Genomic DNA, 15242 nt, shown 5'->3' on the forward strand with positions numbered 1-15242 from the left:
AATTATCTGAGTTACTTTTTAAAATGCAAATTTGATCATTTTACTTGTCTACTTAACTTTCCAAGTCCCTCTGTTGCTGAAGTGTTTTATAACCTCTCAGTAGGTTATATAAATCCTAACCTTCTGTGCACCTCGATGCTTAGTTGTCCCCAGGTTCTACAACTCACGTTCTGGCCTAGTTTGTGAAACAAGCTGATGTTTTCTGCCTCCTTGGTTGTATACCTTTCTCTTTCCTTCTCATCAGGCTGACAAAAGCCTACATAAAAACCAAATATTACCATCTCTATGTCTTCACTAACCCTCTTGCCAAAGCAGTTAGGTACATCTTAGCATTCTGAATAATGTATCCCAATCAACTGTAACTGATTTGATGTAACTCTCTTCCTCCACTCAATTAAGGGTCTTTGGTCTTATTTGTCTTATACCTCAAAGGCAAAGCCCAGGGCCTTGTACATGGAATTAAACCAATAAATATTTGTAATATGCAAGTAACATGAAAACTCTTAAATGTATTCATCTGTTATTGACATAGTGAATTGCAGACTGAAGAGTCAGAAGCAAAGTTGGTATTTTATGCAATTAAACAAAAGTATGGTGGTAACTAAAACATGAACCATGTTGTTAGATAACTGGTGTTAACTAAACCATAACTAAAACGTGTATGTTGAAACTGTGCAAAATACTGATGGTTTCTGATGTCCTAAAATTCTGATATGTCATAAAATTCTGATATGTCCTATTCTTAATAAAATGTTTGTTATCTGTTAGCAGAAGCAGCAAACCATTTCAAAGTTTACATATCATTCAAACTGCCAAAATACTTCAATTAAAGTACTCCATTCAATTTTAGCATAAGAAAATTATTGTTTTACATTAAGATTTCAATGAGTGACTAAAACAGATGCATCAACCAGTGATTAAAAACATTTAGAAACTAAACTTCTGATACAAAGTGACTAAATGACATTTCTCTGACATAGCTAACTTGATTGAAAATTCAGGAATTCACCCATCAAAGCAAAACACAATCAACTAAGTTTACAAATCGCTTTCTGAAGTTACTCACAAACACAAAATAATGTTTATCAATTTCAGCATCAACTGAATACTATTTCAAACAGCAATAGTATTTGCTATTACAAAATACACTAATTCAGGTAGTTAAGAAGTTTTACCAGATGACATAAATCATGCATGCAATTACGGAGTGAACACAAATAGAAGGCATGTCAATTATTCATTTCCAGAGGGTGGGTAACTTTCTATCCAATCCTGAAGGCTTACTGCAAATTTGGTTCAATTGGCTTAGTTCCTAGAAGACTGGACTCAGAGTCCATGCAATGTCAACATCTGACAAATTCTAAGAGTAACATCAAGGCTGAATTTATCAGTTAGTGTTTGACTCATGGAGTATTAAAACTGGATTTGTTTTTTGAAGTTAGTCAAAGGCACTAGCTATTCTATACTTCAAAAATGAAGTATGGAAACAAATTCTAATACAGGACTGGAGCACAAGCTATGGAAAAAAATATTTCTTGGAATCCAGGAGGCTTACTACTGCATATATCATATGTTACTGACATATATGAACAAGAGGTACTTCAAATTCATAAAGATCTGATGTCTCTTTCCAGTTTAAAATCTGTTATTGGTATCTCACAGCTCTTAACACAACACTAAATCTTTTAAATTTGGTTTACAATGAACTTTAAGCTTATTTCTTAAGCCTGTCAAGTCACTGATTCCCCAGGACCATTCTTCCATCAACACAGACTCCCAGTTCCTCAAATGGGCAGCCCTCCCTCATTCCCATGCTCTCATGCTGGACTTCTCATGTTCTCCCAACCTGCTGTTCTTTTATCCTACACCCACTTCTAAGATCCTATGCCACTCACTCATCTGACTCTTTCCTACTCTACCATCAGCCCTCGATTTAAATGTAATTTCCTCCAGAAACCTTTCCCCATATACTAGGTTGGGTTCCCCAGTATATACACTCTCTGATAACTATTTCAATTATCATAACACTCATCACATAATAGCAAGTACTTATTTAAAGATTGTCTTGCCCCTAAGATTGCAGGTTGAATGACTCCAAGGATTAAACTAATTTTGTACACTTCTTGTCTCTGCTATTTGTAGTATGGTATCTGGCACTCTAGTAGGTTCTCATTTAAAGCAAGTAGGTGAATGAGGGAATAACAGAAGAAAAGAGATTATCATTTCCCCACTTAATGATATCTTTCCTCTCTATAATCATATTTTCTACTTCTCTTAGTCTCTAATACATCATAAACCTCACAACTTTCAGTCCAGAATACCTTTCTTCCGAACTTTTTCACCCAGGCTCTCTTCAAATAAAGACAGTAAGTATTTGCTCATGCTTCTAAATCTCCACCATTTTCCTGAACCACGTATTTGGTGCCTCACATCGAGGCTGCCAATTCAAAGCAATCTTCCGTTTTCACTGTTAATAGAAAGTCGTTCAGATTTTATGTGGGGACTACGTCCCATTACCTAATATAATGCTTGGCCCTCCATAAATGTTTGCTTGCTGCTACAACTGATGGGTCAAGTTCACCACCTCTTTGATCCTCACAAATGCCACATGTTATAAGCCTCTCTAACCTACTGAAACAAAAAATGAATGTACAGACTTATCTTTGGGTAGGAATACTTACATGTGACTGTCTCCTCTTGCTCTAAAGTCCCTCTTTCCTAGTTTAAGTTCTTTGAAGGCATTTATTCCCCAAACTCATCAGGGAAAATATTTAGTAGTGAGATATCGTAGCTGTCCATCAGGATCCGCAATAAAATAACCACAGTCACTCTGAAGGACAGAGAAGCCTGGCATGCTGCAGTCCATGGGGTCACAAAGAGTTGGACAAGACTGAGCAACTGAACAACCACCACCCCTCGAACAGTACTCACTACATACCGCTGTGTACTTTACACATATGTACTCATTTAATCCTCACAACAACTCTATGAGGTAAGTATACTATTACCCTCGTTTTATAGGAGACTAAGCCATAGCAAAGCTAAATAACTTGACCCAGGGTCACCAAGCTTATAGGGAGTGAAGCCAGTATTCCCACCCAGGCAGTTTGGCTCAGGGAACGTACGTATTCCAAAGTTCAGAACCATTAAACAAAACTTACAAGAGCAAGAAGTTAAGGAGGGGTTCTGGCTAAGTACTACACAAATACAATGAAAATAAACCAGGCTACTTCAATCCACAATTCAAATAGTTGTTTTAGGTTTACATAATATTTGAAGGATAACTGAGGATAACATGTTTTTTGAGCTCTTAATATGGGCATTCTACTCATTACCAGAGATTCTGTTAATATTGGGGCGGCCAAAAGGTTCATTCAGGTTTTTCCATACCATCTCATGAAAAAGACCTGAACAAACTTTTTGGTCATCCCAATACTTTTTACATCATAGTTAGTTCTTACATTAGCTCTAAGAAGCAGGGAAGTAAACAAAGGTTAAGTGAGATTAATAATCAGGAGAGGTTAAAACAATATGCCAAGGTCATAAATAACTCTAAGTGGCCATGTCTTGGACTTAAGCCCTTAAACACTGACAAAGTTCACCTTTTAAAAAAGGCATTTGCTTAAACCAGAATATTAAATTTATTGGAATATCCTCCATTTAAGCATGGTTTATCCATAATTTTGTATATATTGGAGTATAAAATCTACTGCTTCTAAACCATCTTTGTCATACCCAGGCAAGAATACTGAAGTGGGCAGTCAGTACACCCTTCTCCAGGGGATCCTCCTGACCCAGGGATGGAACACAGATCTCCCACATTACAGGCAGATCCTTTACCGTCTTAGCCACCAGGGAAACCCCATAGTGATAAAGGTAAGCACAATAAAGTTAAAATACATTGCTAATATGGTAGAGAATAAATCAGTACTTTTTGGCTTACCTTTATAAATGACACATTCCCAATCTTTTATAAAATATTATTTCTCGAGCTCAGTAAAAGGGAACATTTTACGTAGCTACACTTCATCATCAACATAACTCCATTTACAGATGCTATTCTAAAACACTTCACATATATTAACTAACTGAGTCCTTATAATAATCCTAGGATAAAGACATTGTTACTATTCCCATTTCACAGATGAGCAACCAGAGGCACAGACAGGTTAGGTCACACAGCACAGGGCTGCAAAATCAGGAGTATGACAGGAGGTCCTCCCACAGTCTATGCTCCACAACAAGGGCATTCTATCCCAGCAACAGACTGCATCAACACCTTGCATAAAAGCTTAAACTGATACAGCAACTGTCCGCATTTTTCAAGTTATTTTTAATTTCAAAGGTTATGAAATTCAGGAACTACATTAAGGAACAATAAACTGGGAGGCACTTATCCAACAGACATCTTCACCTGCAATCAATAATGCTAGCACGTCACTGGTGTTTTATTCATAACCTTGAAGGCTCCATTAAGAAAAGATATCAAAACCATCATTACACTGATGCTTTAAAACTGATCTTTAAGATACCTCATGTAGCTTTTATTTACAGGATAATATAAAAATAAGATAGGGAAATATCTGAGAAAAGATTCACTACAGATTCCAAAGCAAACGTCACCTCCTTTGGGCTGAAGGTTACCGGCTCTGTTACCTTGAATTCTGATTAAGGGCTACCCACTGAAACTGGATGGTCCTTATTACTAAATAATAAATAATCGAGTCTGCAGACTGAATCATAAAAGGAAGGGAAATCTAAATGTAAACTTCACATTTCAACCATTTATTGCTTTTCTTCTCTTAAGAACACTAATTCACTTAGAAGCAGAATTATTGAAACTGAGAAAAAATATCAGAAAATAAAAATTTCAACATTTTACACGTAACTCTGAGTCACTATGAATAAACAGTGTAATATTCTCAATGAAGGAAGGTAGACAAATACCAAGAATGAAGGATTCAAATAATGACCCTTTATATACAACGATACTGTTTAGAGGATATTATATTTGAAAAACAATTTTCAAAGACTTCCAGTAACACTACAAAGGTAAGGGAACAAACATAAATGAAGGCTTATTCTGTCTTTATCTATATGGTACAGATAAGGAAACAGACCCTTAACATGAAAACTGACTTAAAAATTAAAAAAAAAAAAATCACAAAGCTATTAAGTAGCATGGTCAGGATTATAATTCAGACTTAATTCTTTTTATAACATTAAACCCTAAAATTTTAATTATTCAATGATGCCTGTATTGCAGATCTATTTTTATGACTAAAGTTCTAAAATATCTAGGTTTTCTAATGGACTGATGATAAATCAGTTTTCACTGGCTTATTATTTTATAGCTCAGATTTTACCAAATAAAAGTTGTAATTACATTATTTCAAACTGATATGATGCAATTATTTCCTTTCTGATACATTATCGCTACTATACTTCATATATTCCTCCTTTCAACATATAAAAATAAACAGAAGCTAAAAAACTTATATGGCAAAATCTTTCAAACTTCGACTAAGCCAATTCCCTTGTGGAGGACAATTTTTTAAAAGTTCAATCCAGAAAAGAAAAACCTTGATAAAATTGCACTTCCTCAAAATTTAAAAATTTTGCTCTTTTGAAAGATACTATTAAGAAAATAAAAAGACAAGCCACAGACTGGGAGAAAATACTACAAAACACCTATCTGATAAAGTACTTGTATCTGGAATATATTAAGAAATCTTAAAACTCAAGAAAACAAATAAAACAATTAAATAAGCAAACGATATGAAGACAGTTTACTAAGATATACAGATGGCATATAAGCCTGTAAAAAGCTTCCCATCATAGCCATTAGGGAAGTGTGACTTAAAATCATAGTAAGATATCACTACATACTTTATTAGACTGAATAAAATTAAACAAAAATAAAACCAAAAACACCTGACAATACCAAATGCTACTGGAGGACTCAGAACAATTGTTAACTCTCATAAAATCTCTGCAAACGAGAAACAACAGCGGTAGTCTGAAAACTCTGGAAACAACTGGTAGACAGATAAACTGTGGTACACAATCATGCAATGAACTACAACGGAACAATCAAAACAACTACTGATACACAAGAATCTAAAATGTATTACGCTAATAACTATTTTTAAATAAAGTGTACTACTCGCTAAGTTGTGTCCAATTCTTTTGCGACCTCATGGACTGTATGTAACCAGCCAGCCTCCTCAATCCATGATTTACCAGGCAAGAATACTGGAGTGAATTGCCATTTTCTTCTCCAGGAGATCTTCCCAACCCAGGGATCAAACCCATGTCTCCTGCATTGCAGGGGGATTCTTTATAGCCGAGCCACCCGAGTGAAAGAAACCACCCTCATAGCTACATGGTTCCATTTATATGACATTCTGGAAAAGACATCCACTGGTTTTTCAGGAGCTGGAGTTGAAGGGGTGGGCTCATTATAAAAAAAACACAAAGATAAGTTTTTGGAGTGTTGGAAAAGTTCTATGTCTTGATTGTGGTTGTTTTATGACTGCATGCATTTGCTAAAACTCAGCACAGTATACTAAAAAGTATGAATTTTACTGCATGTAAATTATACCTCAGTAAGCCTGATTTTAAGAAAAATTAACAAGCAAAAAATGCAGTAATTATGCAAAAATCTGTTACAAAAGAATTATAGTAAATATGACTTCATAACCACAAACATGAGTGCAGAATATTATATCTCAATTAAAAAGTTATCTTACAATATTCTTTTAGAGTATCTGTTTACCTCACACTGGGCATATATATCATTTTGTAATGTACTATGGCATCAGCATAATTTTTAAATTATTTCAGTAAGATAATTATCTAAATAAAAATATTGCACTTATTAGCTTTTTTCTTAAACCATTTCCATGAGTTTCTAAATGGGCTCAATGTTTTCACATGCCAAGACACAATGGTATATCATTCCTTTGTTACAACTGAATAAAAAACATACTACTGAGGCCTTCATGGTTATAAATTTTTCTAATCTCTGGAATACCATTGTCCACTTACTGGTCCACTCCATTGCAGAAATCTCATGAAAACAGTAGTTAAACAGCTCTTTGCTACATTACAGAGGCACGTATGCTTGGAAGTGAGCAAAAGGGTGGAATGATAGCTATTTTCCTTGCTGTTGGGAGTTGGGAGCACAAAGCAGTCCCAAACTAGGCTCCTTCTGAGGGGTGTAATTCTCCACGATTAAAGCTGGAACCTTTTCAACAGTCTAGATTACATCTGAACTCCTTTTAAAAGGAGTTCCTCCCTGACCCCTGCCTCCACTTCAGGATATTCAGGGACTCTCAAAGCCACTGAGAAAACAGCCACTCTTATCTGTACAGCACAAATAGTCCATATAATGCATTTTCACATGTATTATCTCTTTTCTCACCGAGACCTATGAGAAAGTTTTTTTAAACTGGAATTTTACAGATGTCAAAACTCACTCAGAAGATTAGTTATCAAAGATCACACAGCCAATACGTGACAGAGCCAGAATATTACTTATTATTCTGTGTATCTATTAGCATCTACTATAGTCTAAAGACAACTAACACTATGGAAACCTATACCCAATGATGTATAAAAATATTGTCTATACCTTATCCATTAGTAAGCTAAGAAGAAAACTGAACTTTAAAGATAAAGGTGTATGAAGACCCTACAATCATTCTGAAGTGAAATTCACACTGATAAAGAGCTTTATTGTTGAAAAAAAGGTAAAACAATGTCTTAAAAAGACAAATGCTGAGGAACTATTCAATAGGGTGGCTGTGAAGTCTGGAAACAGGTATTATTACTTTACATATATCTCAATGTAATATTAATAAGCCACATATTACATAATCTCTTATGGTTCTAACCTTGGTAGCCATTGTGTATAATAAAGGAGGCTAAGTAAAGAAGGCAATTTACTGACAGCTAAATGTAGAATGAGATCTTGGGTGGAAAAAACAAAGGCCAATACTGGAACAACTGCCAAATATGAATCTGGATGCATGTTAGACAACAGTATTGAATCAATGTTTAATTTCCTGAACTTGATAACTGTAATGTAATATGAAAGAGAAAGTCCTTGTTCTTAGGTGATACATGTTTTAAGTACTTAGAGATGAAGGGTTATGATGTGTGTAACTTCCTCAAATGGTTCCCAAAAGTGTGTGTGTATCTGCACAGAGAAATCAAATGAAAAATGCTAACAGATGATCTAAATGAAGATTATAGTATTCAGTTACCATTCTTGAACTTGTAAGTTTGAAATTACAAAAAGGAGAGTTGAAGATAAAAGACAAAACTTCAAATTTTCTGTTTTTAATAGCTAATAGACATTTCCAACACTATCTTTTCTAACAAATTGAATAAAAAAGATATATTCTTTTTAGTGCCTCTATAAGAAGTGAAGTCGCTCAGTCGTGTCCGACTCTTTGCAACCCCATGGATTGTAGCCTACCAGGCTCCTCCGTCCATGGGATTCTCCAGGCAAGAATACTGGAGTGGGCTGCCATTTCCTTCTCCAGGGTATCTTCCCGACCCAGGGATCGAACCCGGGTCTCCCGCATTGAAGGCAGACGCTTTAACCTCTAAGCCACCAGGGAAGCCCATAAATATAAGTTAACCCTACTTGGAATCAAACAGTATTTGTTGACTTTCTAAAAACTGGGTATAAAACACAGCAGAAAACAACCCATAATGTATCCAAGGAATAGCTTGAACTTTATTACGTGCTATGAGAATTTTAGTAAAATTCACATACTGTCCTTTATTTTTAAAGAGCTTCAGATGTGCTGAGAAACAGATAAAATTCAATGTCCAGTTCCTATGGATTATTAAGAGTACTCTAAATACTGAGTAAACTTGCTCTAAGATAGTACATATTTAACTAAAATTCAACTCATTCTAATATATATGATTTCACCATTAAGTGCTTCTCCCACCCCACTTCAAAAGATTTTCAGAAATTTTTATCTTGATATAGTCCACCATGAATGCAGTGACTCTGCATCATGAAGACATTTCACTTCCATGAATCCAATCATAAGCCCTCGGAGGAAAAAAACTGAGGATTTCAACAACATAGACACCATTTCACTAAATAAGCACGCCCTACCCAAGAAGCACTAAGCAATATAAGGGAGCTGTCCAGTAACAAGCATTTCTCCCTGTGTGCATCTTGCCAAGCTCTGATCCTAGTATTTAAAGTATTTTTGTGTAACAAAGCCCCGGATGCAAGCCAATTTCTTCATCTGTGCTCTAGCTAAAATTTATTTTTGGAATTTCTGAAGGAAAAACTAGCTATTTTATACTTCTATGAGATGGAATGAATGAATGAATGGAAACCATACTTCATGATCACTTACCTATCACTTTAAGGGATTTTTAAGGTAATCTGAACCAAAATCTTTGGGGGGTGGGGCATTGTGTGTGCTACATTCACAGTTTAACTTAATCCTAACACACAACTCCAACATAAATATATTCTATTTCATTATTATAGCAAGAACACGATACATGATAAAGTGAGGATGACTTGTTTCCAAAGGCTACATCCAGAAACAGAAGCCTTTTGCTATGCAATGAAACAAAGCATCTTTCGGCATTTTTGAATCCTCAATACTTACTAAGCTCTGAATCCTATAGAGTAGAACAGTTTTAATACTTCTTGGTGATCGCCAAAGCAACATCAGGTAATCCCATAAAACCGAGCCTCCTCCTTACCTGAAACATGTATTTTTAAATACAAATATTTTTATAATTTTATTATCTGGTGTCTTATTTTTATAATCCTTAACCTTGATATTTTATAACTCTTTTCTTAAAAAAAAAAACTATTAGCTTTGAAAATTGTTTTCAACAAAAATTACAGTAAGTTTTAAAAATTCTTTTTAAAGCTTTCAATCTATTAAAAAAATCAAGTGTAATAACTTTTCATTTTCAGAATGGGGTATAAACATTGGGAAGATTGATACGGAGATTACTTGTCTAGTATCAACCTAAAGTCACAGATGCAAGAAGCTTCTATGACATCAGGATATAATTCCCTAAAGCCCACTTTTTCATAGTGTATACTCTATTTTCTTTTAAAAGATCTGCACAGAATAACAAATATCTTGTGTACTAAAATTTAAAAGGGATCGTGTATATCTTTGAATTAAAGTCATAAATCTAAGAATCATGGTTGAATGATCTTACCTGAAGCACACACGTTCTTTATAAAATTCTAAATATAAAGATGTTGCTGGAAGCATTATTTACTTTTTCAGCTTGCTTCAGTAAAGTGCCTGAGTCTGGGATGAACACTGTAGCTTCAAAATAAGGCTGACCTTCAAGGGCCAAATCTTTGATCATAGATCTCTTCAAAAACCTAATGAAAGCTAAGAAGACTCTTCGCAGAAAATTTCATACGTGTACATACACACAAAATTTTAACAATGTTGAAGGAAGGAGTCATCATAAAATCTACCAATCCCAGAGAAATAACTGCTATCCCTAATTATATGGAAGACAGCCTTAAAACCTAATGCTCTGGTATTCATTCATACACACTATGATTGAAATAAGAAGGGTATCAAACAGGCATGTGGAGTTTGAAGACATAGGTGAAGGCTACTCTGCGGTACCACAACTGTTGAGTGCAGAGCAGCCTGGTTCTGCTAATTCTCCATCCCTGCTCTACAACCCCCTCAGACATGAGACCCTGTACCATCTGATCTGTGCCATGACCTCCACCTCTTTTCATCTAGACTCTCTGCAAGCTTCTTTGATCCACTTCAGCTGTTGACAAGTAACCATCCAGTCTGCCCAATACCTTTAGTAACACAACTTAGGGCTTCAGAAGGTAGGCCATTCCAGTTTTAGGCAACTCTGAAGAACTAAAAAGTTCTTTTCTAATCTGAGGAGCCTGATTTGTAAGTCCAAATGCCCTCCAGAATTTCTCCTCTATTTACTTCCCAATATGTAACAAATTAGCTTGCCATTCAAAGTATCTAATCCTAAAACCAGGAGCAAAAATTCATTAAGCCCTACTTTTACCAAAGGGGAAAGTCAGAATTACGCTAAAGAACAATTTCTATTTGAAAATCAAAATCTAAGAGGATCAGTATTGTTCAGTTCAAGAAAGATGTAAGGCTTTCAAGTACACATTTCCTACCTTACTGGGTTTCTTTTCACTGCATAAAAAAATTTAAAATATATCAACATTAAAAGATTAACATTATAGTCACTGCAAATTAACATCAGTTCTGTCTGCAAATAGTTTATTCTCTGTATTTCTATTTATGCCTGTGATTCTATAATAAACAGCTCCAATCAATGCAACACAGTCATTATTTATTCATTAGATAAAGCCTGGCTTTCAAGAACTACAAGTTGTCTCAGTCACCTTCAACAGCTCCTTTTTCACAATAATCTCTTATTGAAACCAGTGTATTAATAAGGCCCATTTGTCATATATAAAGCAATCTCTGAAGAAAATGCTTACTCCCTTTGAAGACAAAGGAAACACAATTTGATATTTTCTTCCTTAAACAATCCCTTATTGGGCAAAACAGACTCAGAAACATTTTGCACAGTGACTGACTTAGTCAAATCAGATAAGAACAATGATAACTAACAGTTATGTAGATAAACACACAGCAGAATCTCATTTTGAAAGGGCTAAAAAGCAGGGGGGCTCCCTCCCTGGCTAAGTCTCGGAGAGCCAAACAATGCACATTCCTAAGGAGGCTACCCTCTAAGGAGCTTCTTTATGGTCTTTCAATAATTAAACTCCCTGCACTGAACCAAAAAAGGCCCACCTAAATGAATGCTGTCTTATACTGCAATTACATTGGGGCACAATTTCAGTAAGTTTATACAGTAGGTATACACTAATCCTTGGTAAAAAATACATTTCCTGATAAATAACCATTTTTCTACTTTTCCAGAGTGGCCTGAAGAAGGAATGCTGTGTTTTAAAAAGACACGCACACAAAGCCTAAAAAGATAATGCTACACACTTATCAGAACTTGTATTACAAACAAATGACACATTAAAACTCAGGAACAGTCCTCCAAGCATTTCTCTTGTAACAAAAGCACCTATTAAATCGTTTTAGTTGATTCTCCCAGCTGAAAATGGTTTCATCCATCACAAATGTGTACTGAAAAATTTTCTTACACTTCACATTGTTGGATATGCTAGTAAGACTGAGTCAGTTTTAAAATCAATCAACTTAACAGTATTAAATCAATATTATTTGTATCTAAGCAAATATTGCCAATCTCCAGTCCATAATATCTGCTTTTTAAAACAAAATTCTTTCACTAGCTTGTTATTCACATAAAATCCAACGCTCGAAATAACTTAAAAGCACGGACTATTATAGACAGTCAAACACTGCCCCACCCCTTCTAAGAGTGGATGACTGGAACATTTTAATATACTCCATCACGAAGTAGCACAGCTACAAAACTTTCATATTAACGCCAGAAGTCGAACATTTTCCAACAGAATTTAATTTTAAATAGATTTTGCATCATCTTCAATATCAAACGTCACCAATATTCAGGTACACTGAAGGTAAGGAACTGATAACCACAATCCCTGTAATATAACCCTCTCAACCTTCACTTGCGCACTCTTCTCACTTCCTTTAAGAATTAAGGCGTTTTCTCTATTTCCTACGCAATTAAGAGTACTAGTTAGGAGACTGGAATAACCAAATTATTAAAATTTCAAAGAGTAACAATACAAAAAAGAGGCAAAGGGGGAAAAGCCTATTTGTTTAAATATTAAGGGATCTTACATTAAGAAGAAAAAAAAAAAAAAGGGCATTTACAGGATGCCAAGCAAGACTTCCAAAATTCACCCCTCCTCCCGCCTTAAGTCCCCCGCTCCCTACTCGCGCGCCCAGTCTGGGAAGTCTTTACTTTGACGCGGCCGGGATGCTACTCACCGAGTTTTTCCACCAATTTGAGCATCACCCCTCCAATGTGCACCTCCCCAGTCACTCTTAGGGTGACATCGCGGTTCAGGTCCGTCACATGAACGCTCAGTTCCCACGTCCCATCCGCATAGCAGCCATCTGGCATCCTTATCCCGTCCAGAGCCATGGCTCCTTCCTGCGAGCACGGAGGAAATGGCTCTCGTCAGCGTCACTCCCCCAAAGGAAAGCAAATCCCACCGAACTCGCAGAGTCAGCCGCGGGTGAGAGAAGGTGGAGAAGGCGAGGGTTTCCGCACGAACTCGGGAGAGCCGGCGGCGAGGCCAGCTGCCGGCAGGACTCGGCGCCCCCGCCCCTTCCCGCGGCCACCCCGGCACCCGCCCCGCGGCGGCCCACGGAGGACACGGCACCGCCCGCCCCGCGCGGCCCCAGCCTAGCGGCCCTCGCCTAGCGGACCGCGGCGGGCTTCACCTGCCCGCCGGCCGGCCGCACCCAGGCCCGGGAGAGGCCGTCCGCGGGCTCCACGGTCCTCCTCCCCGCCCGCGCTTCCCCTCAATCCCTGCCGGGCCCGGCCCCTCACCGCGCGCTTCTTGCGCTCCGGGCCCGGGCTGGAGCGGCAACAGGCGCGGAGCGGGGGCTCGCCCGGCAGCGGTGGTGGTGTCGGGTCCTCTCCTCTGCCGGCGAAACGCGGCGTCCCGGCCCGAGCGACTAATGGAGTCCGGCCGTCGCTGCCCCTCGCCTCTCCCTCCGCGCTCCACCCCTCTCTCCCCGCCCCCTCAGTCCCAGACCAGCTCCCTCCTCCCCGCCCCGCCGAGCCGCCCTCCGCGGGTCCGGCCGCCTCGCCCCTCCCGCGCCGTCCCCCGCCGCCGCTCTCGGGGCCGGGGCCGCGCGAACTCCCGGGCTGGGGAGGGGTGGCGCGCGGCGGGGAGGCGAGCTCTGCGGGGGAGGCGGGGGCGCCCGCGGCGGCAGCAATCTCGGCCCCGCCGAGTCGCTGCCCTTTTATGGAAATGAAGGACCCGGCGTAGGGAGTGAATCCAACATCCGGGCTCTCGGCCGCGGGACCTGAGGAGGGGGAGCCCGGGGAGCGCGGCTACCTCCCACCCGGGTGCGGGAGGGCGCCGGGCGCTCCCTTCCACGCTCGCGTCTCTGGCTCCGGGAGGGCATGTAGCGGTGGGCGTCGGTGCTTCCATCCGGAGGAGGGGGCTCGTCCGTGAGAAATGGCCGCAGGAAATTCCCAGGGCAAGGTCGTTTTCGGTGAACAAAGTGCCCTCGCCCCCTCCCCACGGCTGGAGCGAGCCCAAAAGTCTCGGGGCGGTGAGAAGTGCCGCACTCCGGGGCCTGGGGACGTAAAAACTTTTAAAAAAGTAAATGCCCAAGCCAACTTCGCGAACATCCAACAAAAGAATGAGAAAAAGCGGAGAGAGGGGAACCGCAAAATTGCTTTGCAAGCAATGTCCGGCACAATCAGCAACTCCTACCGGACTCTCAAGAGTTTACTTGCGCTCTTAACCCATTCGGAAACTCCAACCAGAAGTGAGTCATTTAGGTCCACGATGCTGTAGTTAGAGGGGGGAGGAAGCAAGGCAGTGAGGTTTATTCGGAAACTCTTTTCTCCAGCCTTTTCGACTCTGTACGTATTTGTGTATTTTTATTTGCATTTTAACAATCCCAGTCTACTAAGTTATTTAGATGGCTGGACATCCTCTACCCCACCCTCAGCCACACCTTGAAGGAATTTTAAAAGCTCTGAACCGGTGCCAGCAGGTACGGGAAGAACTAAAGAATGTTACCTGTTGAGACTGACCAGTGATGGAGAACGGTCCTCCAGCTTCCCACTTCACTTCCACTTCCCCCTTTTACTATCGCACTCAACCGAGAGGGCTCCAGTCAAAAACGGCTATTGGAAAACTGCCTCGCTGGCAAATACAGGGCTCGACGAATTTAGGTCAGGAAGACGCAGATAAGATATCCCAGATCCCATAAAAGACCCTCAGTTTTAAAAGCCTCCAAGTCTTCTTGAACTCTGTCAGACTCTTCAAAGAGGACACCCGCACCCCCACCCTAGGCAAATAATCCTGTGTTCAGCAACACTATTGGGAAACGAGGTTAGAGGCCTCAAGAAAGGGGTGGGACCCATAGAAAAGTAAAAGAAAAGCAGCGAAGTTTAGTCAGATGCCAGAGGTTTGGCACCAAAAATAGGGAAAACCACTACAGTATTTTCAGCTAGTCATCATGGAGAAATTGATGCCTCGGAGTCTGTAGGCGCTCCAGTCTCCAATCATTTCT

At 39.2% G+C, this 15242-nt stretch overlaps 1 protein-coding gene across 8 annotated transcripts in view; it reads right to left on the reverse strand.

Moving 5' to 3' along the window:
- The window catches only part of FERMT2 (FERM domain containing kindlin 2), a 72102-nt gene extending 57100 nt beyond the window's left edge, over positions 1 to 15002 (reverse strand). For 3 of the 8 annotated variants that reach the window (XM_043472115.1, XM_043472113.1, XM_043472114.1), the window contains exons 1-2: positions 13537 to 13695; positions 12969 to 13134 (exon numbers count right to left, since the gene is read on the reverse strand). In XM_043472115.1, the coding sequence (XP_043328050.1) occupies positions 12969 to 13125 (157 nt within the window). In that variant the 5' untranslated portion in view covers positions 13126 to 13134; positions 13537 to 13695. Of the gene's footprint in view, positions 1 to 12968; positions 13135 to 13536; positions 13712 to 14746 lie in introns of those variants that run through there. The other 5 variants (XM_043472112.1, XM_043472107.1, XM_043472111.1 and 2 more) reach the window with 4 other exon arrangements.
- Positions 15003 to 15242: the final 240 nt, after the last annotated feature.

This window comes from Cervus canadensis, chromosome 6, assembly GCF_019320065.1.
Source record: "Cervus canadensis isolate Bull #8, Minnesota chromosome 6, ASM1932006v1, whole genome shotgun sequence".
Classification (NCBI taxonomy): domain Eukaryota; kingdom Metazoa; phylum Chordata; class Mammalia; order Artiodactyla; family Cervidae; genus Cervus; species Cervus canadensis.